Source organism: Symphalangus syndactylus, chromosome 3 (assembly GCF_028878055.3).
Source record: "Symphalangus syndactylus isolate Jambi chromosome 3, NHGRI_mSymSyn1-v2.1_pri, whole genome shotgun sequence".
Taxonomy (NCBI): Eukaryota; Metazoa; Chordata; class Mammalia; order Primates; family Hylobatidae; genus Symphalangus; species Symphalangus syndactylus.
The window spans coordinates 120,194,577-120,220,238 of record NC_072425.2 but is presented as its reverse complement, the minus strand read 5'-3'; the positions used below and the strand labels follow the sequence as shown (position 1 = coordinate 120,220,238).

At 33.4% G+C, this 25,662-nt stretch overlaps 1 protein-coding gene across 3 annotated transcripts in view; it reads right to left on the bottom strand.

Moving 5' to 3' along the window:
* DYNC2H1 (dynein cytoplasmic 2 heavy chain 1) overlaps positions 1–25,662 on the bottom strand; it is a 380,304-nt gene that overhangs the window by 285,281 nt on the left and 69,361 nt on the right. For 2 of the 3 annotated variants that reach the window (XM_055272928.2, XM_055272929.2), the window contains exons 35-47: positions 24,487–24,710; positions 23,619–23,734; positions 21,359–21,558; positions 19,948–20,212; positions 14,971–15,178; positions 12,347–12,476; positions 9,191–9,346; positions 7,739–7,998; positions 6,648–6,894; positions 5,597–5,748; positions 4,102–4,246; positions 2,293–2,395; positions 1,650–1,817 (exon numbers count right to left, since the gene is read on the bottom strand). In XM_055272928.2, coding sequence (XP_055128903.1) covers positions 1,650–1,817; positions 2,293–2,395; positions 4,102–4,246; positions 5,597–5,748; positions 6,648–6,894; positions 7,739–7,998; positions 9,191–9,346; positions 12,347–12,476; positions 14,971–15,178; positions 19,948–20,212; positions 21,359–21,558; positions 23,619–23,734; positions 24,487–24,710 — 2,374 coding nt within the window. The remainder of the gene's footprint in view (positions 1–1,649; positions 1,818–2,292; positions 2,396–4,101; positions 4,247–5,596; positions 5,749–6,647; positions 6,895–7,738; positions 7,999–9,190; positions 9,347–12,346; positions 12,477–14,970; positions 15,179–19,947; positions 20,213–21,358; positions 21,559–23,618; positions 23,735–24,486; positions 24,711–25,662) is intronic. The other variant, XM_055272930.2, reaches the window with a different exon arrangement.

Below are 25,662 nucleotides of genomic sequence, written 5' to 3'. Positions count from 1 at the left end.
ATATGCCTAGATCTAACGTATGTCAAACCTGTATTTTTAAAAAAGAAAACCTGGTGGGTGTGGTGGCTTACAGCTAATCCCGGCACTTTGGGAGGCCAAGGCGGGCAGATCACCTGAGTTTAGGAGTTTGAGACCAGCCTGACCAACATGGAGACGCCCCGTCTCTACTAAAAAAAAAATACAAAATTAGTCGGACGTGATGGCACATGCCTGTAATACCAGCTACTCAGGAGGCTGAGGCAGGAAAATCAGTTGAACCTGGGAGACGGAGGTTGTGGTGGGCCGAGATCGCACCATTGCATTCCAGCCTGGGCAACAAGAATGAAACCTCTCTCAAAAAAAAAAAAAAAGAAAGAAAGAAAAAGAAAAAAAGAAAAAAGAAAAGAAAAAGAAAACCCTTCACTGAAGAGAAAAATAACAAAAAAAGATATATTTTATTTATTGAGTCTTAGACAAGAGACTGTGAAAGACACCAAACTCTTCAGAGGATTCAGACACCCAATTAGGTGCCAATACTATCTTATGCCCAAAGGATATGCCACTTTCTTTGCAAAAAGAGACACTACTGACTCAATTTTCAGACTGAGAAAGAAAGCACCATTTAAGAACCTAAGCCTCTCCACACTAAGCCATGCAAGCCACAGGTCATAATGACATAAACCCTCACTCCAAGTCAAGCAAACTCTGAACCATTAATATGATCAGGCTTCTCTCAGCATTTCATCCTTCTTGAAGTTTCTCTTGAACGCATTTCCTGATTCAAAAACTCAGGAGCACCTAAAAAATTCCTTCTGTCAATCTAAACATCTTTCCCACTCTCAAAGTTCCCTTTAGGATAGGTACTCATGGCTCTCAGGCCAGTATCAAATCTAGAAATGTACAATATACTAAATGTATATGTTGGTGCAGAAGTAATTGTGGTTTTGCCATTAAAAGTAATTGTATAAACTATATTTATTATATAAAATATTTTTGAAGCCTAGCTTTATCCTCTGAAAAAATAAGCACATTTTGTGGCCTGACAGCAGTTTTATTAGGAAATATTTCCATATTGCAATCTTCTTTTAACGAAAGGCCTTCTCACAAGGATGACTTTCATATTACATACATTACTCCCACAATAGTTTTCAAAATGCAAATTGGTTATTAAACAGTAATAGCTGCAAATGCAACATAGCAGCTTTGACTGGTGTTATGCTTTCTTTACAATAACAATAGATGAAGATGGAAACAAGCATATGTAAGTTCTATGCTAGTGACATTATAGGTAGTGACAGGAATAAGAATGGCCATTGCTCTTAGGCAAAAGGTCATGACAATCAAATATGAATTTTCCCAATGATCTTCATGTTTTATATACATGTAACTTTTTCAAAAAAAACCTTTTATTAAAATAATCTTGCATTGCCAATGTAAAACAGTATGGCCTGAACTTTTTTCTAGGAAAAAAATTATTGCCATTATATTTTGTTTGAAACATGATTACTGAAATCCAGCAAAAAAGACTGAGCTGTACCTTATGGAAAAATAATATTAAAATTATTCAAAGTTGTTATTTGTTTAGACCTATAAAATCATGCTATGGGTAAGAAAAATATTTCTGAAATCCTTGTAATAGTTATATATTTGCATAAGTTCTATTACATTACCTGACATATTGTCTAATATGTCTGAGCCCCAATCTCCTTGAAACACTGATGTTAAAATGATGTCAAATAAATGAAGTTCCTTTGCACCAACAATTTTGTCACGAAATAAGCGCCATGCTTCATATGCTACAATTTCTAACACATAATCTAGTGGATGGTTTGAAGATCCTAGAAAAGAAAAATCTTATTTAATTGTAATATAATTATTTTTAAATAATCTGTTTAACATAAAATTAGAAAGAAATAGCAGGCATCTACATACCATAATTTTGGCATCAGATAAATGGAAGAAAGGAAAAGAAGTTAAAATTCATTTTGTTAATAAGTTGATACATGTTTGTGATTACTTAAAGATGACATTAAATACTATCATCTCTAGTTGTTCAACAAAAATAATTCCAGAAAGTATACTAAATATGCTTTGCCTCAAATATTTTTCCCAAAAGGAAGTTTTAATAGCGACAATCATACATAGTTTGGAAGAAGAAATATAATAATTTTAATAAAAATATTTCTATTTAATAATATAATTTGTGATATAATACTCATTTAACTTATGTATTACAAATACAATCTAGAGAATAAATGTGCACACACACACACACACACACACACACACAAGATACACACTAGCAAAACTCACCTCCTTCTAAATCATATCTAAATAAGCCAAGAACCCATTGGGTAAGAATGCAAGGAGTAAAGAAATAATGACTATAATCATCAACGGTAAATTTGGCTCGCACCTGAAAAAGAAAATACAGTAAACAATCTTTCTACTGCCTTAAATATATAACCATGTTATAAATTTTTCAGTCTCCTTAGACTCAGAGGAATACCAACTTCTACGTGTAGATGGAACTGGATTTCAATATAATTGACTTCGTTATCTTTGTATTATATTTTATGCACTTAAAAACATTATTCCAGTCAGGCACAGTGCCTCATGCCTATAATCCCAGCACTTTCAGAGGCTGGGGTGGGGGGCAGATCACGAGGTCAGGAGTTCAAGACCAGCCTGGCTAATATGGCGAAACCCCGTCTCTACAAAAAATATAAAAATTGGCCAAGCATGTTGGCACATGCTTGTAGTCCCAGCTACTCGGGAGGCTAAGGCAGAAGAATCACTTGAACCAAGGAGGCAGAGGCAGAGGTTGCAGTGAGCTGAGATCGTGCCACTGCACTACAACCTGGGCAACAAAGCGAGACTCCATCTCAAAAGAAAAAAAAAAAAGAAAGAAATATATATATATATATATTCTAAGAAGGGTTCATAGGCTTCAACAGATGGCCCCCCCCCAAAAAAAAAAAGGCTAAAAAGCCCTGCTGAACACAAGAATTCAATAAAAACAAACCTAACCTTTAAATATGATGGTTGCAATTCCAAGGTGCTCACAGGTCTAGGTAAGACCAATTTTTTCATGCTGGGAACCATTAAAACAATTTATGTCCAAGAAGTCACTGAACAAATCAAAGTATCTCTCTTCAATATACAACCAACCAGTAAAAAGCCTGTCCCTTCCTCTCTATGGACAGAGCCATTACTCTTACTCTGATCTTGATTACTTAACATCTTTATTTTTTTAAAAAAAGGAATTTCTTGCTTTCAAACTTACCTATCCCCACTTCTACTCCAATATTATAAAAAGCATCTTCCACAAACATGTCCATAACTTGTACATGCTATTCCCTTTATCTAAGAAGACATTCTCTCACCTCCAGCTACTTGGTGAATTTCTATTAATTTTTCAAAACTCATCAAACTTTACCTCCTCCTTAACAACTACCATATACAACAAAGTTATTTACTCCTCCTCTGTGTATCTCTGTAAGTTAGACATACTGTTATTGCTACATTTATTACACTGCATTAATAGTTTATTTATATGACTCAGCCCCTCATTAGACTGCGAACATTCAGTGAAAATAAACTAAGTCATCTTTACATCCCTAGGACTACTACTGGCAAGAAAAGGTGCTCAACAAATGTTCTGTGCATCCTCAATGCCTACTTTCAAGTATCTTCCCCATTTTATCTAGGGAGAATACTTTAGACATTTCCTCACAGCCAGGAAGAAAGAAAGAATCATCAAAGACTTCTTGCAGGTTTGAAGCCTGGAAGACACAAACTGATAGAAGTCAGGAAAAAGATCTGTTTTGGGAAAGAAGATAAAGTCAATTCTAAATATGCTAAATTTGAGCTGACAGCAGAATAACTATCTACCACAAATTCATTCATTCAACAAATATTGAGTGCCTATTAGAAACTGTGCCATGGATACAACAGTGAATAAGGCACACACAGCACCCATCTTCACAGTTACTCTCTGCTAGAAAAGTCTAATAAACAGGAAAGTAAAGCCTGGGTATCAACACAGAGGTCAGAATTAAAAGCAGACCTTTAGAAATGATACTAATAGACATGAAAGCTAGAATTTAGATGCATATCTACCTGTTCATACACTTGTACCATAGATCCTGCTAAAAGATAAATTTTTGATGAAGAACCCCAAATAGAATGATCCTTCAGATTTTTATGTAGAACTGGTTCCAAATATGCTCCATAAATCGTTTGTAACTGCTCTCTTTCTGGGTAACTAAAAAAAAGGGCATATAAGAAGAAAGCTGAAATAAATCAGTATTCCAAATTAATATTTCAATGTTAAGTTACAGCAGTGGTTTTGAAACTGTGCTGCTCTAAGACCTACATATCTCCAAAGCTTACCCAGGGGCTAAGACTAGGCTCATCGCCCCCATCCATTCTCATTTCAACCAAATTCGATCCCAAAATATCTATTGTCAAATACCAGAAGGTGTTAGAGAACGCCAAGAAATTATGTTAAAACATAACACTGATCTTTAAAAAAGAACAAAAGGAAAATTTTACTTTTGAAAAGCATTTTTGAGTTACATAAGGCCTGGACACAGGGCAGTAATCCACCTCAGAACTATGAAAGTAAAACTAATACAACAAATAAAATCAACCCCTTTCTCCCAAACCAAAATGTATTTCAATATGGTTTAACTGGCAGCAGAAACATTTCTAGAAAAAAAAAAAAAAAAGGTTAATTGATGGAGTACAATTAGCACAAAAGCATACAAATAAGGTTTTGTAATATTCAAATATTTGTAATGTAATATAATGTATATTAAATATAAACAGAGGAGATATTGCCATAGTCTCTGTAACAATTATGGCCCGTGGAGATGATTAGCATTGATGCCACCAGCCATTAAAATGACCTAATTCTCCCTTGTTCAGATTGAAATTCTCTGTTTGTTATCTTCATAAATTTTGATAGTATTTTTGTTTTATGAACTGCATAAAACATTAAAATCTAGGCCGGGCGCGGTGGCTCACGCCTGTAATCCCAGCACTTTCGGAGGCCGAGGCGGGCGGATCACAAGGTCAGGAGATCGAGACCATCCTGGCTAACACGGTGAAACCCCGTCTCTACTAAAAATACAAAAAATTAGCCGGGCAAGGTGGCGGGCGCCTGTAGTCCCAGCTACTGGGGAGGCTGAGGCAGGAGAATGGCGTGAACCCCAGGGGGCGGAGCCTGCAGTGAGCCGAGATCGCGCCACTGCACTCCAGCCTGGGCGACAGCGAGACTCCGTCTCAAAAAAAAAAAAAAAAAAAAAAAAACATTAAAATCTAAAATCCACCATTCAGACTCCTGAGACTGACATTTTGGAACACAGACTACACAAAACAGTTTTGTTTTATTTCCTGTTAAACATATCATAAATAAGATGCTTTGATTAAAGCTTTTATCATCCTAAATTATTGCCTATATTTTGAGGAGGGTAGGAAAAAATATCAGAGGTTAAGTTTGACCATTTTTATATTCTAAATTTTAAAGTATTTATTATAAATACTTTTAATAAAATTCATTTATATATGATATCTTCCCAAATTAAAAAATCTGAAACACAAAGATACATACTCTATAGAACAAAGACGAACAATGGAAGTAAATCTGGTAGTAAGTTTATGTCTTCCCAGTCTTCCTCCAGCTGACATAGAAGCCACAATTTGAATATTTTCTAGACCAACCCATTCCAAATTTTCATCATAAAATCCTTGATATGTCAATACCTATTTGAAAATAAATATATTTTAAACATTTTTTATCTAAGATTTCCTAATCATGATAAAGGATATTTTTGCCTAAGTTTCAATTATTTCTAAATGCAATCATCATCTAACTCAAGAATTTAAGATTAAAAGGTACCTTAAATTATTATATCACTGAAAAATAATACTGTTCAAATCTCTGTGTTCTATGAATGTTAGCTAAATTATCCTAGTGTTTAAAATGCTTTTCTCTCTAATAAACACTAAAATGCAATGATATTATAAATTGAGTACAATTAGCCTAGAAAATGAAAGTATCAGGAAAAATATGAGAAAAATATTTTTGTTTTTTCCTGTAAATATTTTATCATATTCTGCAGTTACATAATAAGCCTAAATTTGGACCTATATCATAAAAAACTCTATAGTTTCTAATGTGATATAAATAACATAAACAAAAAATATATTCCACACTGATTCAGGATATGTGATCTCAAATCCTTATACAGGCAAAAATGGAGAATAATGGGTTAAAGCAGCCAGAAAAAAAACATGACCAAGTCTAACTGCTGTGAGAAGAATGCATACTTTAAAACCTGAAGCAAAAATTTCTCCACCTCCACCACCATGTCCAGCTTTTGTTTTCCTCCTTGTTTTAGGAATAAAGGACAAGTAATAGATGTAGAGTGAAGGCTGTTTCTATTCTCCCTGTCACATATTATCTTGATGTAATACTAATTTCTAAAGAAAGGAAAATCATAGAAGAACTGGAACAAGACTGAAATGTTTCAGGAGTTTAGTTTCCATGACAAATGCTAGATAAAACCAGCCCCAAATGAAGAATGCATATTTTCTAAGAAAAGTTAATGAAATTAAATTGTTTCCAATTAGATTAAAACACTAAAAGCGATATGACTTACCTGTTGTAGGAAAGCTACCAAAGTACTGGTTCCCCATTTATCAAGTTTGGGTAGGTTGATATCTTTTAAGTACAGAACAAGTCTTTCACAGTCTTTTGGTCTGTATACACGACCAGTATTAGTACTGATTACCATGCAAGTCTGGCTCAGTTTCTGCAGGAGATGTCGAGAAGTGGTTTGTGCACTACAATGAACTGTAGCAATTTGAGTGGACCGGAGTTGTGAAAATGCATACCTGAGCAGCATCCTACGAAAAATGCATGACATCTGACTTTGATAAAAATGCAATCAACAAAATACATTTTGTACTCAATAAGAAATTTCTATCTCATAAATATTTCAGTTTCTAAAATGTGTATGATGATAGGGAAAATGGTAAATACAGATATGGCTTCCATAACTATCAAAGTAACTTTCTAACTTTTAGACTAGAAAAACATAAATTCATGTTTTAAGGCATGGTGAGGACTGTTTTCAGCCAAAAAGATCAAAGTTCTCAGAATTAATCTAGTTTGATAAAGTACATGTTAAATATACCAACCCTGTTTCCCCACAGTTGAAGGATTTTAAGATTTTAAGTTCTATGAGTTTAAAAAAATTACTATGATTTTATACAATTTTTAAAATTACCACTCCCCTACTAGAAATATGAAAATAATAAACCATGGTTCCTATATTTCAGGAGACTATGCTCCATATGCACTAAAACTAGGCTGAATTCCACTGAATTAAAAGCTACTTTTAAATAGAGATCTAACTTCAAATTTTAAATTTTATAACTAAAGCAAAAGGTGTGTGAGTATATATAAGGCCTTCTTTTTTTTTTTTTTTTGCTGTATTATATGGACGGATTATTTTTAAGAGTATCTTCTCAGATTGCTGTCTTTCCAGTAGAAATCACATAACCTGACAAAGAAAAGGACACATTATTCCCCATAGTTATTATTTTTATAAGTAATGAAAATAAAATGAATCTTCCATGAAAATGTAAATGCTACTTTAACCAAAAGAAACATAACAAAAGCCATTAAATCAATTAGTGGTGGCAGGAATAAATCCACAACATATACCTTTGCCAATATTTTTCTTACCCTTTGCCACATCCTTCTGGTCCTACCAGAATAAAGGGCTGTTTAGTATCAGAACTTAACCATGGTTTGAAATAATCTAGACCTCGTTGCATGTCAGGAGTCTGAATGACTGGAAGAGTTAAGCTGTTACTGAAATCATCAGCAGTCAAGTTTTCTGGCTTCTTAAGCACATATGTTGCTAATCGACCTCTAGTAGAGTCATAGTAGGTATCCATAGGTTTGTGAAAGTCTGGAGGAGATTCTCGTGCCCAATGAAAAACCTTAAGAGGAAAAAATTGTGATAAGTTTTCACATACTCCAGAGTGTGTGACATTTTTAAATTCTTCCAAGTAAATACCCCAAAAGTAAATCATCTTAGTTCCAAGAAAAGTTTATATAAACTAAACCTATTTTATCATTGACATAACATTTTATCTCAAATATTTTTCTCTAAATGATCATTTATGCAAGTAAATTAAAGTATATATAGGAGAGAATGACATAGTGGATATTTATTTATACACTAAGGTATAAATATATTCCATTTTAATGGAGTTCTTATTAACATTAAATCACAAAGTACAGAATGCAGAAATCCTAAAGCCCTTCATTTCTACCATATCCTGGTACTGTCCATCACAGTGTCACTACCACTGCTCTCCACCCGTTAGTCTTCTTCTTAATACTGAAAACTGTTATCTATGCAGATACAAAGCAGAGTTAGCCCTTAATACTACTCTTCAATACACTTATTCTGAACTTTGACAAGAGAGTATGTGCTTAAAAGCAGCATATAGTCTGTCACTGAGTGGTAACAATGAGAAGCATCTGGCAACAGAGGCAACAGGACTGCCGTGGAAAGGGAGACGGAATAGAGAAAGCAGTAAATGACACTATCAAAGAAGCAGCAAAATGAGAAAAAAAGCTGAAACATAATGTTAGAGCCAACCCAAAGGAATAAATGTCCAATAATTTCAGTAGAGGCCAATAGGAAAAAAAATCACTTATTATTTAGGATTCAGCTTTATAAACAACTTGACTGTAATACAACTTAACATATATTAAAGAAAATATTTATTAATAATTAATTCATCCTAATATTCCTAATTCCTAAAACTGCTCTAGTTAAAAGGATGATAAAAACTAAACTATTCTAAGATTTTTAAATGAATGAAATAATTATTAATACAGATAAGTAGGTTCAAAAATGTCTAACTTAAAAAAGATATGGTCCAAACTTTAACTTATAAAACATTATTTTATAAAATGTTAAGAATATTATCAAACATCATAAAATAACTCAAAGGAGAAAATATACATACACATACATAAATACATTATTACTCAATTGAATACATAATTTCAAATTTTAAAAGTTCCATATCTTACAGTTACAAATCATTGTATTTTGGCAGTTAAGAGTTAATGAAAAGTTAAAGTTTTGGCTAAATATAGGCTATAAATATGCATTACCTCTTTGGTAAATTCCAAACGTGATTTCATATTCAGATTTCCACCAAGTCCTCTTATGAGATTAATAATGAATTCGTCATGATCTCTGCAACCATGTAGATGTGACAAACCATTCATCACAGTTCCAACCAAACTTGTTTCTACCACATAGTCATTCTGTTGATTTAAATCCATGATACAGACAGACAAAAGGCAAGTATTAACCAGTAAACATAGAACCATACAGACTGATGTTCACATACCTTTTCAAGAACCATTTTTAAACTCACTCCTCTATTCAAACTGTAGAAAGTTTGGATTTCATTCAATTTTTATATATACTTTGAAAATAAAAAGTAATCATGAAAGTACAATCATATATTTCTAGCTTTCAGTGCTACAATCCTGAAATAGATACACAGTTTATTTACTTCCTAAACCTGAAGAATATAAAAGAAAAGGTAAGTTAGTGAGCATTGTTCCAAAAAGAATACATGTTCGTTTCCTCTTGCTGATAAAAAGAAAACAAGAGGCAAGAGCTAGATTGATGGCACTAGAAAAGAAACGTTAGAAAAAGCAGGCATAAATGACAAACCACATGGAGCTTTCTCTGAAAGAATTTTTAAATGAAACTTCTGGACTTAAGTGCTGTGTAGATGCTTTGATCTGTAGGCCCCCCTGGAGTCCCTGGTAAGTGCTAGAGAGTTAAAGAAAAAATGACTCAGTCTTTCCATAAATATTTACTGAGAACCAATCGTGCGTTAGGATCTGTATGTGGTGCCAGGTTTGTTTTTGCTTTGTTTTGTTAAAAGCTGGAATAAACAGAGTCCCTGTCTTCATGGAGCTCAAGCATAGCAGAGGAAATGGTTAACAAATTGTGGTAAGAGCTACAGCAGTACAGAATGTTGTGGGAAACAGTAACTCAGATTGAGGGCTCACGGCTTCTTTAAAAAAAAGGTGATATTTAAGCTAAGACTGAAGGATGAGATCTATCTGCTTATGCAGATAATATAGCACATGCAAAGAAAAACTTAGCACAGTTAAGGAATTAAAAGCAGTTATGCCTAAGTAAGCAAGGAAACAGTGTTTTAAGTCAGAGAAATAGGCAAGGGCCAGAGTGCAGAATTTATCAGACATGGTAAGGAATACAATCCTTATTTTCCTTGTCTTTAACATGTTTTTTATAATAGAGTAAAATTACCCAGTTTACATTTTAAAAAGATCGCTGTGCTTGAAAAATTAATATTTTTGTGAAAAAGAAGAAATGGGAGGAAGAGCAGGAAGAAAGGAGAAGAAAGAAAGAAATCTAGATAGACTCATACTAAGAGTTCCAGATTTTAAAGGTGAGATAAAGGAAACGTACATATTTTCTTCTATATTTTCTTATTTGCTGAATTCATACAAGAAAGCAAAGATTTATCCCATAGGCTGAGGAAGAGAAAAAAGAAGAAAGCAAACTTCTAGTTATAAATACAATTTCAGCATTTGACTAGAGAATTCATTGCGGTATACCTCAGAACCTGTGCATGGTGAACAAAATACAGGATAAAAAGAAAAGGACCCTTAACACATTAAATAAAACGAACAAACAAACAGGGGTGTGACCTCAAAACATAAACCATTTTTTTTCCTAACTGAATCTTTGGTATTCACTCTATTGTTTAATAATCTTATCCTGTCGTCATTTCTACAGTCACAAACCCCTATCTATACATAAATATATTCTATCTAATATGATACTCCTATTCTAACATTCACACATCTATGAACAGATTACCTCAAAGTATCTGCATTGGAAAGCCTTGTTAGGCTCTGAATGTTTTGTACTAATGAAATAACATATCTACTGAAAAGGTGTCACAATGTAGGCATCAGGTATATAATTAAGCACAATACTATCATTCATTTGCTATCACTTAATATCATACTTGGTTCTGGGGACACAATGAAGAGTGTGATAAGCTTGGTCCTTGCCTTCAAGGTGCTTATAGTTTAATGTAAACAGGCAATTATAACACAGTTGGTAGATGCTGTATGTTGCTACAGAAGCACAAAGGAGGAGACAGCTCAGTCAGACTAGGAGCTAATGGGAGTGTTCCCTTTCCTACGCCTCCAGGAAAACCTACCTCACTAGCATCACTTCCTCACAAATCCCTATTCCTCCATTATTCATTCTTACAAAGTCAGAAAAGAAAAAGGTTGAGAAAACTAAAACAAATCTTCATTTCTCTATATCTTGTTCAATCCCAAAGTACTGACCTCTAAATCAAGTTCAGATTCACAATCAGATACTTTCAAAAAACTCACTGCTATTTATATCCTCTATTTTGTATATGTTTTCATTTTTCATAAAAGCAATGGCATAAACATGTAGAATATCTGAACACCCTCCATGGTCTTCTTTGTATGCTAAACTTTTTTCACATCTCAAATCCAAAATCAAATGTGATCTCCTTTTAAACCTCTTCTAAATGACAGCAATATTCTCTTCATCCTGCTGAATTGTGGTTATCTGTTTGCATGTCATTTTTCTCCATTAGATAAACCCTTCTCAAGGAAAGGAATTATCTTGTTAATCTTCACCTTTCAAAGTCTCTCTTGTATTGTGCTTCACATATATTAGATATTCAATGTTTTTGTTAAATATAAACAAATGTTTTCATTATTGCAAATAACTCACCATCCCTTTTCTAGTTTACTGTTAAATTCATATTGTTTTTAACCTTATATATATCATATATATGTGATATATATAGGTATTTATTGGTATATATAGGTTTGTATATATAGGTGCATATATAGGTATATAAATACCTACATATTATATATACATGTCATATATATAGGTATTTACTGGCATATCAGTAAAAAGTGGCAGCAAGATGGTTTTTGCTAGTAAAAATTAGAAAGACATTCTAGTAATCAAGATTGTTAGGTAAGCAGTGTAAAGTATTATGAATGAAAGAAGCAAAATGTTTTAAGACTAACAAAATAAAAAGTTATGCTAAGAGATATAACAGTTATGCTAAGAGATATAGAGGAGTAGCGGTGACAAAATCCACCTCTCACCTCACCCCCACATACCAGCAGAGTTCTACCACAAGGCAGTTAAAATAAGCATCACCCTTAATCATACTTCTCACCTCGATTAATTATGAAATATTATGGTTAATTTACCTGCTTTAGAACCCACTGTAAAGCCTTTTCAAAATAATCTCCAATCCAATTTTCAAGATTATTTCTATATTCCGCAGGCTGATTCCTCAACCAAGATTTTATCAGAGAACTAAGATCTGTCTCTTCATCACTGAAACAGTTTAGACAAATAAAAAATTACTTAGGAAGAAATTATCAATTTACCTTAAAATAAATTTCTTCTCCAATAAACATTATTCTACACACATATTTTATCTGCTAGCATACAAAAGCTGGCTTTAGTTACTTTACTATGTGTATGTGTGAATAATACAGTTACATCTGTGTGTGTATACACACACACATAATATATACAAACACACATGCATATAGGTATATATACATATATATGTCATTTTCTATAAAACAAATAAATTTCATCTATTTTATTATAAATATAAACTAAATGAGAATTGTATATCTACACAACCTACTCTGCATAGGCTCTACACAGCCTAAAGTGGTCTAAACCATTCCTACTCAGAGTGGTCTGTTAGAAATGTAAAATCCCAGATCCCTCTCCAGACATACTAAAGCAAAAATCTTCATTTTAATAAGATCCCTCGATGATTCAAACACACATTAGAGTTTAAAATGCACTGATCTAAACTGTAATACAGATCTTTCTAAATATTTTTTCTCTATCCTATAAAAATCCAACTACCTAAATTCCCATGCCACTATTAAAATTTAAAGATCTTCCTAAAGCAAACTATAATTCCTCTAGCGAAGCACATAATTATCTGGGTAAAATCCAATTATTTCACCAAAATCCAATTGGTGAAATAATAGAGATTCACATCTTATTCAAAATTACACCTTACATAATTATAAAAGATTATAGTAAAAATAACTCATATTATTTTAGAATTGAGAAGAGCTCATGATTTTTGTCATTTTTTCCCATCTTCCACCATTGCTTCATAGCAAATTAATAAATGACACTGAGGCCTTGAATCTCTGCTCTCACATTTTCTATCCAGTCTAATATGAAAAAAAAATTGAAACATCAAAGAAGTTAATAATTAAATAACATTAGATTAGCCCAAAGTAGGCCAACCAAAGATGCTAAGCTCCTTCAGAATAAAGAGTTTCTTACCAATGGTATTTTCTCAATGTCTATGAGACTACATGTCTTGGTTTATCCAACACAACCCTGCTTCATACCAGTTGTCCCAGCATCATTAATGATAACATTTATTTCAGTATTAAAAGGTCTATTACATAGCAAGTGCTCAACAAATATCTGCTAAAGGAATAAATGAAATCTAAAACTAAGATATAAGCTGAACACATAGCAACAAAAAAAGTTAATATGTATTTGTATTTTACATGAAATCATATACATTCATTATGCCTTTCACAAACAATACCTGATTCACCAACAATTTTCAACTCCTCTACAGCAATATGTGGTCTTATTTTCTGCTAAATATGAATAATATTCTACTTACTGCTTAGTTCATTTATATTCCATCTTGTATAAATTGTATAAATTTGCCTCCTCTATGTGAAAGTATTTTCCAAAAAGATAAGCTCTCTATAAACAGTTTTACTCCTTTCTAGCTCTCTCTCTTCTAAGGTGCATAATTTAATACCATATATATAATCTTTAACAAGTACTTTAAAATTTAACTCAAAACTTACCTTTATTCTATTTTTCTCACAAGATTATAACACAATTAATAAATATGATAAATTGTGTGTGAATGCTGCTATGAAAGCTGTAAACCAAAAATTATATTATCTTTTAATAATACCTCAAAATATCAATTGAAGTTTCTGGCTAATCTAAAGTAAATGTTTCCTACAATACTGTCAAAAAAGTAAGCAACTAAATAATTTCAAAACATGATTTGAATCAACTTTATTACATTGTCATGTGTCATACAATACCTAAAATGACTTTAATTGGTCCTAAAAAAAATAAAATGCTACAGGATGAAAAATAAAACTTGGAAAAGTAAAAGTTTCTTACTTTTGCCAAAATATTACTAATTTTCAAAAATAAAGTTGGTACAAATGTCCATGCTCTGGTATGTGACTATTTTACATGATATCTAAAATTGGTTTATTATTCACTTTCAGTCTTTAGGCCTCTTCCAAATATACTGAAGAAGAAAAAAATACTAAGTAAAGTTCAATTTGTAAAATGAAAAGACTGGGTCATAGGACCTATTAAACCTGAATTAGCCCTAAAATTCTATGAATATAAAATTAAATAGATTAAATTAATTAAATTCTATAATTAAAATATTGCTTCTCAGCTTTAAATTATTAGCCTCTAGCTCATAATTAATATGTTCACTTCTCTGAAATCAATCACAATATTTCAACAAAATAATAAAGAGAACAGATTTTCTTGCTGTTTCATTTAAACAAAAATAATAATTATTTCATAATTGTGATACAACTAAAACTGCTAAAATAATTCAATTTTGTAATAAAACAGGAACTCTCTGAATTAATTAAAACCTAACAAGAAGTTAATCATAAATGGGAAAAATATGTATTCATTATTCACACTACACTTATTTTACTTAATATGAAACCAGGATAGTAAAAGAATATTCTAATATAATGTATATAAATAATCTATGGCTTACCTAAGAAAGATCATTCCCATTCTAGATATTGTGGCTGGTGATGCACAACTTAAATCATGAGTTTCAAATACAAAGTTAACATTTGGGCCAAACTGAATCCTTTCTCCACTAGGCATAGTGAGTAGTCGATTATCATCCAGAACAGAATTCAGAGATTCTATCCATTCAGGGTCAATATCACCATCACAGATTATCCATGAGCTGACATCTATTTTCAAATCAAAACAGTGGGAATAAAATAAAAATATATGCAGTGATAATAATTAAAAGTAAGGACTAAACCAATTCTTAATTTTCATATGAATTTGTACGACAAATATGCTGGAGAACCCATGGGCAATCCTGGCTCAGCTGGCCAAAGACTCAGACATATATCATGTAATAATACTTTATCTATAAACATACAAAATAGGCAATTTCACTAAAAAAAAAATGCAAGGCTTAGGTATTTTTATTCCCACAAGATATTCTTGAGACTTTTGTCTTCTACTATGTCATGAGAATGTACAAAGGCTTGCTCTGTTGTATATCTTTTAGAAAATATAGAAAATCCAATTTCCAGTGCCCTGCATGAGAAATAAAAAATTCACCACTGTCAATTTTCTTGACATATAAAAAGGTGACCTCAAAGGGGGAAAAGTAGTGACCAATTGTTTACATAGTCTTTCCAGGATAAAACCTTTTTTATCCATCTTTCCTAAAATGGTAGTGGTTAATATTGTACTTGGACCTTTGAAACAATTCAAAGAGGAAAATTTCACTGATAAAAGTTTTAGAAATACATGAAGGTAATAACTGGCTTTTACTTTTTTTTTTTTTTCTTTTTTATTATACTTTAGGGTTTTAGGGTACATGTGCACAATGTGCAGGTTTGTTACATATGTATCCATGTGCCATGTTGATTTCCTGCACCCATTAACTCGTCATTTAGCATTAGGTGTATCTCCTAATGCTGTCCCTCCCCCCTCCCCCCACCCCACAACAGTACCCGGAGTGTGATGTTCCCCTTTCTGTGTCCATGAGTTCTCATTGTTCAATTCCCACCTATGAGTGAGAACATGCGGTGTTTGGTTTTTTGTCCTTGCGATAGTTTACTGAGAATGATGTTTTCCAGTTTCATCCATGTCCCTACAAAGGACACGAACTCATCATTTTTTATGGCTCCATAGTATTCCATAGTGTATATGTGCCACATTTTCTTAATCCAGTCTATTGTTGTTGGACATTTGGGTTGGTTCCAACTCTTTGCTATTGTGAATAGTGCCGCAATAAACATACGTGTGCATGTGTCTTTATAGCAGCATGATTTATAGTCCTTTGGGTATATACCCAGTAATGGGATGGCTGGGTCAAATGGTATTTCTAGTTCTAGATCCCTGAGGAATCGCCACACTGACTTCCACAATGGTTGAACTAGTTTACAGTCCCACCAACAGTGTAAAAGTGTTCCTACTTCTCCACATCCTCTCCAGCACCTGTTGTTTCCTGATTTTTTAATGATGGCCATTCTAACTGGTGTGAGATGGTATCTCACTGTGGTTTTGATTTGCATTTCTCTGATGGCCACTGATGATGAGCATTTCTTCATGTGTTTTTTGGCTGCATCAATGTCTTCTTTTGAGAAGTGTCTGTTCATGTCCTCTGCCCACTTTTTGATGGGGTTGTTTGTTTTTTTCTTGTAAACTTGTTTGAGTTCATTGTAGATTCTGGATATTAGCCCTTTGTCAGATGAATAGGTTGCAAAAATTTTCTCCCATTGTGTAGGTTGCCTGTTCACTCTGATGATAGTTTCTTTTGCTGTGCAGAAGCTCTTTAGTTTAATGAGATCCCATTTGTCGATTTTGGCTTTTGTTGCCATTGCTTTTGGTGTTTTAGACATGAAGTCCTTGCCCACGCCTATGTCCTGAATGGTATTGCCTAGGTTTTCTTGTAGGATTTTAATGGTTTTAGGTCTAACATATAAGTCTTTAATCCATCTTGAATTAATTTTTGTATAAGGTGTAAGGAAGGGATCCAGTTGCAGCTTTCTACATATGGCTAGCCAGTTTTCCCAGCACCATTTATTAAATAGGGAATCCTTTCCCCATTTCTTGTTTTTGTCAGGTTTGTCAAAGATCAGATAGTTGTAGCTATGCGGCATCATTTCTGAGGGCTCTGTTCTGTTACATTGATCTATGTCTCTGTTGTGGTACCAGTACCATGCTGTTTTGGCTACTGTAGCCTTGTAGTATAGTTTAAAGTCAGGTAGCGTGATGCCTCCAGCTTTGTTCTTTTGGCTTAGGATTGACTTGGCAATGCGGGCTCTTTTTTGGTTCCATATGAACTTTAAAGTAGTTTTTTCCAATTCTGTGAAGAAAGTCACTGGTAGCTTGATGGGGATGGCATTGAATCTATAAATTACCTTGGGCAGTATGGCCATTTTCACGATATTGATTCTTCCAACCCATGAGCATGGAATGTTCTTCCATTTGTTTGTATCCTCTTTTATTTCATTGAGCAGTGGTTTGTAGTTCTCCTTGAAGAGGTCCTTCACATCCCTTGTAAGTTGGATTCCTAGGTATTTTATTCTCTTTGAAGCAATTGTGAATGGGAGTTCACTCATGATTTGGCTCTCTGTTTGTCTGTTATTGGTGTACAAGAATGCTTGTGATTTTTGTACATTAATTTTGTATCCTGAGACTTTGCTGAAGTTGCTAATCAGCTTAAGGAGATTTTGGGCTGAGACAATGGGGTTTTCTAGATATACAATCATATCATCTGCAAACAGGGACAATTTGACTTCCTCTTTTCCTAATTGAATACCCTTTATTTCCTTCTCCTGCCTGATTGCTCTGGCCAGAACTTCCAGCACTATGTTGAATAGGAGCGGTGAGAGAGGGCATCCCTGCCTTGTGCCAGTTTTCAGAGGGAATGCTTCCAGTTTTTGCCCATTCAGTATGATATTGGCTGTGGGTTTGTCGTAGATAGCTCTTATTATTTTGAGATACGTCCCATCAATACCTAATTTATTGAGAGTTTTTAGCATGAAGGGTTGTTGAATTTTGTCAAAGGCCTTTTCTGCATCTATTGAGATAATCATGTGGTTTTTGTCTTTGGTTCTGTTTATATGCTGGATTACATTTATTGATTTGCGTATGTTGAACCAGCCTTGCATCCCAGGGATGAAGCCCACTTGATCATGGTGGATAAGCTTTTTGATGTGCTGCTGGATTCGGTTTGCCAGTATTTTATTGAGGATTTTTGCATCAATGTTCATCAAGGATATTGGTCTGAAATTCTCTTTTTTGGTTATGTCTCTGCCAGGTTTTGGTATCAGGACGATGCTGGCTTCGTAAAATGTGTTAGGGAGGATTCCCTCTTTTTCTATCGATTGGAATAGTTTCAGAAGGAATGGTACCAGTTCCTCCTTGTACCTCTGGTAGAATTCGGCTGTGAATCCATCAGGTCCTGGACTCTTTTTGGTTGGTAAGCTATTGATTATTGCCACAATTTCAGAACCTGTTATTGGTCTATTCAGAGATTCAACTTCTTCCTGGTTTAGTCTTGGGAGGGTGTATTTGTCGAGGAATTTATCCATTTCTTCTAGATTTTCTAGTTTATTTGCATAGAGGTGTTTGTAGTATTCTCTGATGGTAGATTGTATTTCTGTGGGATCGGTGGTGATATCCCCTTTTTCATTTTTTATTGCATCTATTTGTTTCTTCTCTCTTTTCTTCTTTATTAGTCTTGCTAGCGGTCCATCAATTTTGTTGATCTTTTCAAAAAACCAGCTCCTGGATTCATTAATTTTTTGAAGGGTTTTTTGTGTCTCTATTTCCTTCAGTTCTGCTCTGATTTTAGTTATTTCTAGCCTTCTGCTAGCTTTTGAATGTGTTTGCTCTTGCTTTTCTAGTTCTTTTAATTGTGATGTTAGGGTGTCAATTTTGGATCTTTCCTGCTTTCTCTTGTGGGCATTTAGTGCTATAAATTTCCCTCTACACACTGCTTTGAACGTGTCCCAGAGATTCTGGTATGTTGTGTCTTTGTTCTCATTGGTTTCAAAGAACATCTTTATTTCTGCCTTCATTTCATTATGTACCCAATAGTCATTCAGGAGCAGGTTGTTCAGTTTCCATGTAGTTGAGCGGTTTTGAGTGAGTTTCTTAATCCTGAGTTCTAGTTTGATTGCACTGTGGTCTGAGAGACAGTTTGTTATAATTTCTGTTCTTTTACATTTGCTGAGGAGAGCTTTACTTCCAACTACGTGGTCAATTTTGGAATAGGTGTGGTGTGGTGCTGAAAAAAATGTATATTCTGTTGACTTGGGGTGGAGAGTTCTGTAGATGTCTATTAGGTCCACTTTATGTAGAGCTGAGTTCAATTCCTGGATATCCTTATGGTATTATAGAGAAAAAGAAGAGACTACATTGAAAATCCCTTCCAATGCTTTCACTTACTGCCTTAGAAAAATAATTATTAATTAAAGTATAACCTGGCAAAAAGTACGGAGTCTCCTCTGATTCCAGCCAAAAATTCTCTTGAAAAACCAAGTCAGCAAATTTAGACCAGGAAATCTGCAGTTTTACCACTTAAATTTTCAAAAGTATTCAAAATACTTTATTCAAACTAATGAGTTAATACTGTTCATACACATCAATTTTAACCCCAAATAAAAATCTGTCATCTTGTTTATTTCTGAGGCATTATAATATCAACTCAGCAAAGATTTTATATCATTCAGTAAATTAATCTAGTTGTGAATTACAATTCACCCAACTTATTCTAAGTTTCTATTATATTAAAAATAGTTACAGAGTTTAACTGAAAATGATAGCATGTCTTGGCCCCCTCCAAAGTAAAATATCAAATGTACATCATTATAACTTAATTATGACTTTATGGTCATGTAGAAGCCTTGACAAAGACAGCATTATAGACAAATTATATCCTTATCTAAGAATTACTAAGTAAAGCAAAGAAGTATACATAGAGACTAACCTTGAGATTCCCGAACCACTTGACGAGCACTATTTGTCAAAACACCATCAGACCATTCTCTTGTGTCCATGTCAATATGGCCTAATAACTGATATCGAGGCATAGCTTTGGGGTTCATAGTATATTGTTTCACTACTTTGCCAATTTTACAAAGCGCGGCCCTTAACATTCTCCAAAGGGTTGATTTTCCAGCACCACTTGGACCAACAATAACAACTCCCATCCTCTGGCATAACTGTTCATACAATTCTAAAGCCTTTTTGATCTAGTAGGAAAGAAATATGTTCATATATGATTTATAATATTCAATCATACTTAGTTCTGCTTTTATTCTATAACACTTGTTCTAACGTGTAAACTAGGCCTTTAATTTCTTCAGTGGAAGATATAGCCTAAAATGTAATAGAATACCTAAATAAATCTGAACATATTTACAATATAATCTTTAAATACTTCAATATTTCTTTAAAAGAAACAAAGGTGCTTTCCAAGTTTACAAGTTCAAAAAACTTGTATGAACAATATGTTCGTTACTTGCTCCACTCATTCACTCATTCAAATATATTCATCATTTTATTCACTTATTCATTCATTCATTCTTATCTTACTTCTCTCCAAAACTGAGGGCAAAGTGCTAATTTTGAACAATTATTTGCACTACATAAAGAGACTCACTTAAAAAAATCCTAAGAAATTATCAAAGTGAAACTAAATCATATATATAATCATTTATAAAAATATATGTATGATGAATCCATTAGACACTACGTACTCTAACAGGCATTAGGAATCAAATGGTGAGCAAAAATATATATGGATGGCCAGGTACGGTGGCTCAGGCCTGTAATCCCAGTGCTTTGGGAGACTGAGGTGGGCAGATCACCTGAGGTCCAGAGTTTGAGACCAGCCTAGCCAATATGGTGAAACGCCATCTCTACTAAAAATATAAAAATTAGCCAGGTGTGGTGGTGTGCACCTGTAATCCCAACTATTCAGGAGGCCGAGGCAGGAGAATTGTTTGAACCCGGGAGGCAGAGGTTGCAGTGGGCCGAGATCACACGACTGCACTCCAGCCTGGGCGACAAAGCAAGACACTGTCTCAAAAAAAAAAAAAAATATATATATACATGGATCCTCCCTTTCATGGAGATTACTACATGGTGGAGGAGAATCAATATTAAACAAACACACAAATATGAAACAAGAATATGTGATAAAAGCACATAGCAAGAAGATCAAATCAGGACTTGAAGATCCCCGAAGACTTCCCTGAGCAAGTTGAAAGATAAGAGATAAGAAAGATCTAAGTTGAAAGATAAAAGATAAGTTGAAAGATGAAGGACAAGGATAGTTAATAAGGAATCAACTAGGAAAAGGGATCAATCTACTAAAAAATACTCTTGACAGTTACCTGATTGGGTATAATTTCATAATTGGCCTCTTCGAAGACCTGCTTTAATGCAGCACTTAGTTCATCATATTCCACTTCTTTCAATTCAATTCCAGGAAAGACATCTTTAATCAGTGCATCAAACCGGGTGCAATCAGTAAACGTAAACTTTGACATTGTATTAAGCCTCAGTGCTTGTACCACAATATGACTTTCATTAGCTATAAAAAAGTTTCATTTTAAAGTTTCATTTTCATTACTTTAACGATAATGAAAAGTTTTTATTCTATAGCCTTGATATGCATTATCAATCATTAAATGCACTAGAATTTAGTAACATTTAAAGACATTACATCACATGAATTGGCAAGCTTACTTTAATATATTTTGGCTGCTAAAAACTAAATGTCACTAAGTACAGTTATAAACTCTTTTTCATAGAATTCAAATCACAGGGTAGCAAGACTTTAATTAATAATAAAAATCATTATCACTTATATTTGCATAGTACTTCACCTTTTATATTATATGATGTAATCCTTTTAACCACCCTATAAAGTAGGTTAAAAAGTATTACTATTATTATTCCAACTTTACTCGTGAGAATGTTAAGTCTCTGAAGGTTTAAATGACTTTCTGAGAAGGCACAGCAGTATTATAGCTGGGATTCAATTCCAGATAAACTAATTCTAAATTCGGGTACCTCTCCAAATATACCAATATCTTCTCACAGTTTATGTCCTAGGATAAACAACTACCAAACTGAGCAACAATCTTTGATCAGCCTTGTTCAAACTTGGCTCACAAACCCATTCTTAAGCCAAATGCAAATACTGATACCACTGCCAGACTCTTATTTTCACAGATAGTAGCTGCTGATTGGTAAGATACACAAAATCAAAGAAACCATTTGCCTGGCATTTCCTCTATAATTGCTTAATATTTCCATGCTTAAGTATACATAAAAAGTCTGGACTTCTCTAAAGCTTATTTCAAGCACTGAACTCATAAGCCATCTTTATTTATTACAGGTATGGTTTAAATATTTCTTAAAAATCACCAAATATAGACAACTAAAAAACAGTAATGTAAGCACTCACAAAATAACTATATCTACCCAGACATAGGCCAACCGAATAATACAGCTAATGTAGATGCCATTTTTAAGAGGCATATTTTGATCATTTAAAGTCCAAAGAGGTAATTTCATGTGGTCCTTTTTTCTATATTGTCTCCATTTTCATAGTGTTTTAACTTAGTTTTCAATTGCAACCTGAAGAAACTGATTATTCAGCCTTTCATGAAAGTATACCTCCACAGGTGGGGGAAATCATTATTTTTATGTGAATAAAAAAACATTTATATGAGGAAAGTATAACAAATATATATGTCTATATTGAGCTAAATAAATGAGTTAATGAATACATAAATGAGGCAGAAAAGACAAATCTTCTTTACGGAAGAATTTCAAATAATATATGAAGATACTACCCCCCCACCCCACCCCACCCCCCAACCCCCGCAAGGAATGGAGCTTAATCCTTTCCTTGCCACTCTGAGAGTAAGCTAGATTTATTAACATGATTCCAAAGAATAAAGCCAGGAGGGTAGAAAATAACAACCTCACATTGGAGAAACCTGGCAACACCACCATAGCCAGGCGATGAGGGTTAACATAATTAGTGATGTCATATGTTTGTTATATACCCACTGATATGACACGGTAAGAAAGACACTCCACCTCTGCGGTATTCTTTCCAAACATTTATAACCTAGTCTAATCATAATATACTAGCTTTAGAAGGAGAAAATCCTGCATGTTTCTAAGGTTTCTGTTCTTGTTTCAAGACAAGACAAATTATCAGGCTCTACTCTACACCTACTGAATCAGGACCTTTGGGGGTGGGGCCTAATAATCTGTTTTAACAAGCCACTAGGTGATTCCAATGGACATTGAAGTTAAAGAACAAGTGGACTTTACATATTACAACTATTTAATATTTAACACGCATTAAAAGTTATTATAAGACATCAGGTAAAAACTGGAGAAAACCTGAATAAAGTAGGAAATCTAGTTTAAAAACAATGTATCAAAGTTGATTCATTAGCTGTGACAAATATACCACACTAATGAAAGATGTTAACAACAGTAGAAATTGGGGCAGGGTATACAGTAATCCTTAATACTGTATCTACAACTTTTCTGTAAATCTCAAACTATTCTAAATTAACGCTTATGTTTTTAAAAATAAGTTAATGTATTTGGAATAAACAATCATACCACTCCGTGTAGTGCCACTTTTCTTTAGCTGTCTAAGGAGATTTCCACTTCCTCTCAGAACTGTCTTCAAAGCTCTCAAACCCCAATCATAATGTTGCTGAGGTGTCAAAAGTTCCCTGAAGTAAAGACGTAGAAATCAACGCATCAAATAGCTAGAAGAAATTACTTTCATCATCACATCCAAAGAAATACAGAATATAACCACTGACACATAGAAAAGAATGTTGATATCCCATTAATTTATATAAGGGAAGCAACCACACAAAATAATCATTCAAGTAAGCTGTTAAAGACGGACGGTTCTCAAGGGTAGGATAAAGCTTTTATGAACAAGCTAATTATCTTAATGAAGATACCAAACGACAATTACCTTTTACCCTTATGCCTAAAGCCTTTGATCAATCCATCTTGCTCTCAATCTCTGACACTGTCTAGTTCACCATTATCTCTTAAGTGATATGGAAGAGAATTGTACATTGTCCCAAAGAAACTAAATGTCAGTTTCTATTATTAGAAATAAGACATAAGAAAAATTGTGAAGGATTCTTTCCAAAGAACAGTAGCTTGTGAGTGGTCAGCTGATAAATTAATTCAATAAGAATCATTTAGCTGAAGCACTGTAATATAAACATTTTGAAGAAAAAAAACTGATCAAATCAATAATATTTAAGAAAAGCAAGTTGTTTTGAACCAATATTTTTATGTGCACACTAAAGCCTTTCATATCTACTCTATAAGTACAATAAAATCATCAGAATAAAAAAATCATGTAATAGTTGAATTGAGAAAATATGAAAATGATCACTAATAACCATACTCAATCATTAGAAATGTAAAATATAAAAATATTTAGAACAGGAAAACTCACCTAGATAGATTGTAAATAGCTACCAATTTTCTGCCCAATACTTTAGCATCTTTAAAGCCTTCTGAATAGAGAATAACTTCTGCAATAAGCTCATTGTCTGGACGAGACATAGCTACGGGCCTGAAAAGCTGTTTAAGATTATCAGGCAGTTTTTGTCTTCCTCCATAACCTTTTCCAGCAGGATTCATAGTGATAAAAATTCCAGAATTAGAATTTACTTCTACCTGAAACATTAATTAAAAATATTAATTTAAATATTAAATATTAAGTTAAATAAAATATTTAACATATAGGTATCATTTATATTTGAAACTATAAGCATAAAATATGCCGCCAACAGGAACTTTATTGTGACATATTACTACACATAAATCTTATACCTTAGCTAAAGGTAACCTCCAATGTACTAACCATCTCCTTACTCAATGTATGATAAATTCCTTAAGACCTACACTGCTTTGCAGAGTTTATTTATAATCAGTTTTTTGAGGCTGAATGTTTAAGAGATACTAATTTCATTATCTATTTATACATTAAATATATGTTTACTAAAAGCCCTCTTAGTACTAAACACTTTGTTAAGTACACATAGACAACTGAACTAAATAATAGTTTAAGCCACTCTGGAGCTCAGAGTCTATCTGGTATTACAGAGAGGCAATCATAATGTAATAACTATTATGACAGGGAAGAACTGAATGTGATAACAGCACTTAGTAGGAAGATTTTCAGCAAAACCCTAAGAATAGAAGCTAAATTAGAATGTGTAAACAATGAATGCGCAATTAGTAAGTAGAAGCATCTAGAGTAGAAAAACCAAGAAATCTAGCTACAAAGGAAAGAAAAGAGAAAGAAGAAATATGAATCAGGGAAGGTTTGTTTATGCTTTAGTTATTATTAAGATGAAAAAGATGTGATTATGTTTAAAACCTAATGAGGAATTGGTAGAGGAGGGAAGACTGAAGCTATAGCACAAGCGATAATAAGGTCTCAGGGAAGAGGATTCCAAAGCACAAGTGAAAATATTAGTATTGGTTGGGAGAAAAGACAACTCTTTCTTTGTAAGAGAGAAAAAAAAAGGGGGATGTAGAAGAAACTAAATCTTGATGGCAGGTAATTCTCACTTAATAGTTTCTTCTCTTTTTCTTTGTGAAGAGTTTAAACATCACATAAACA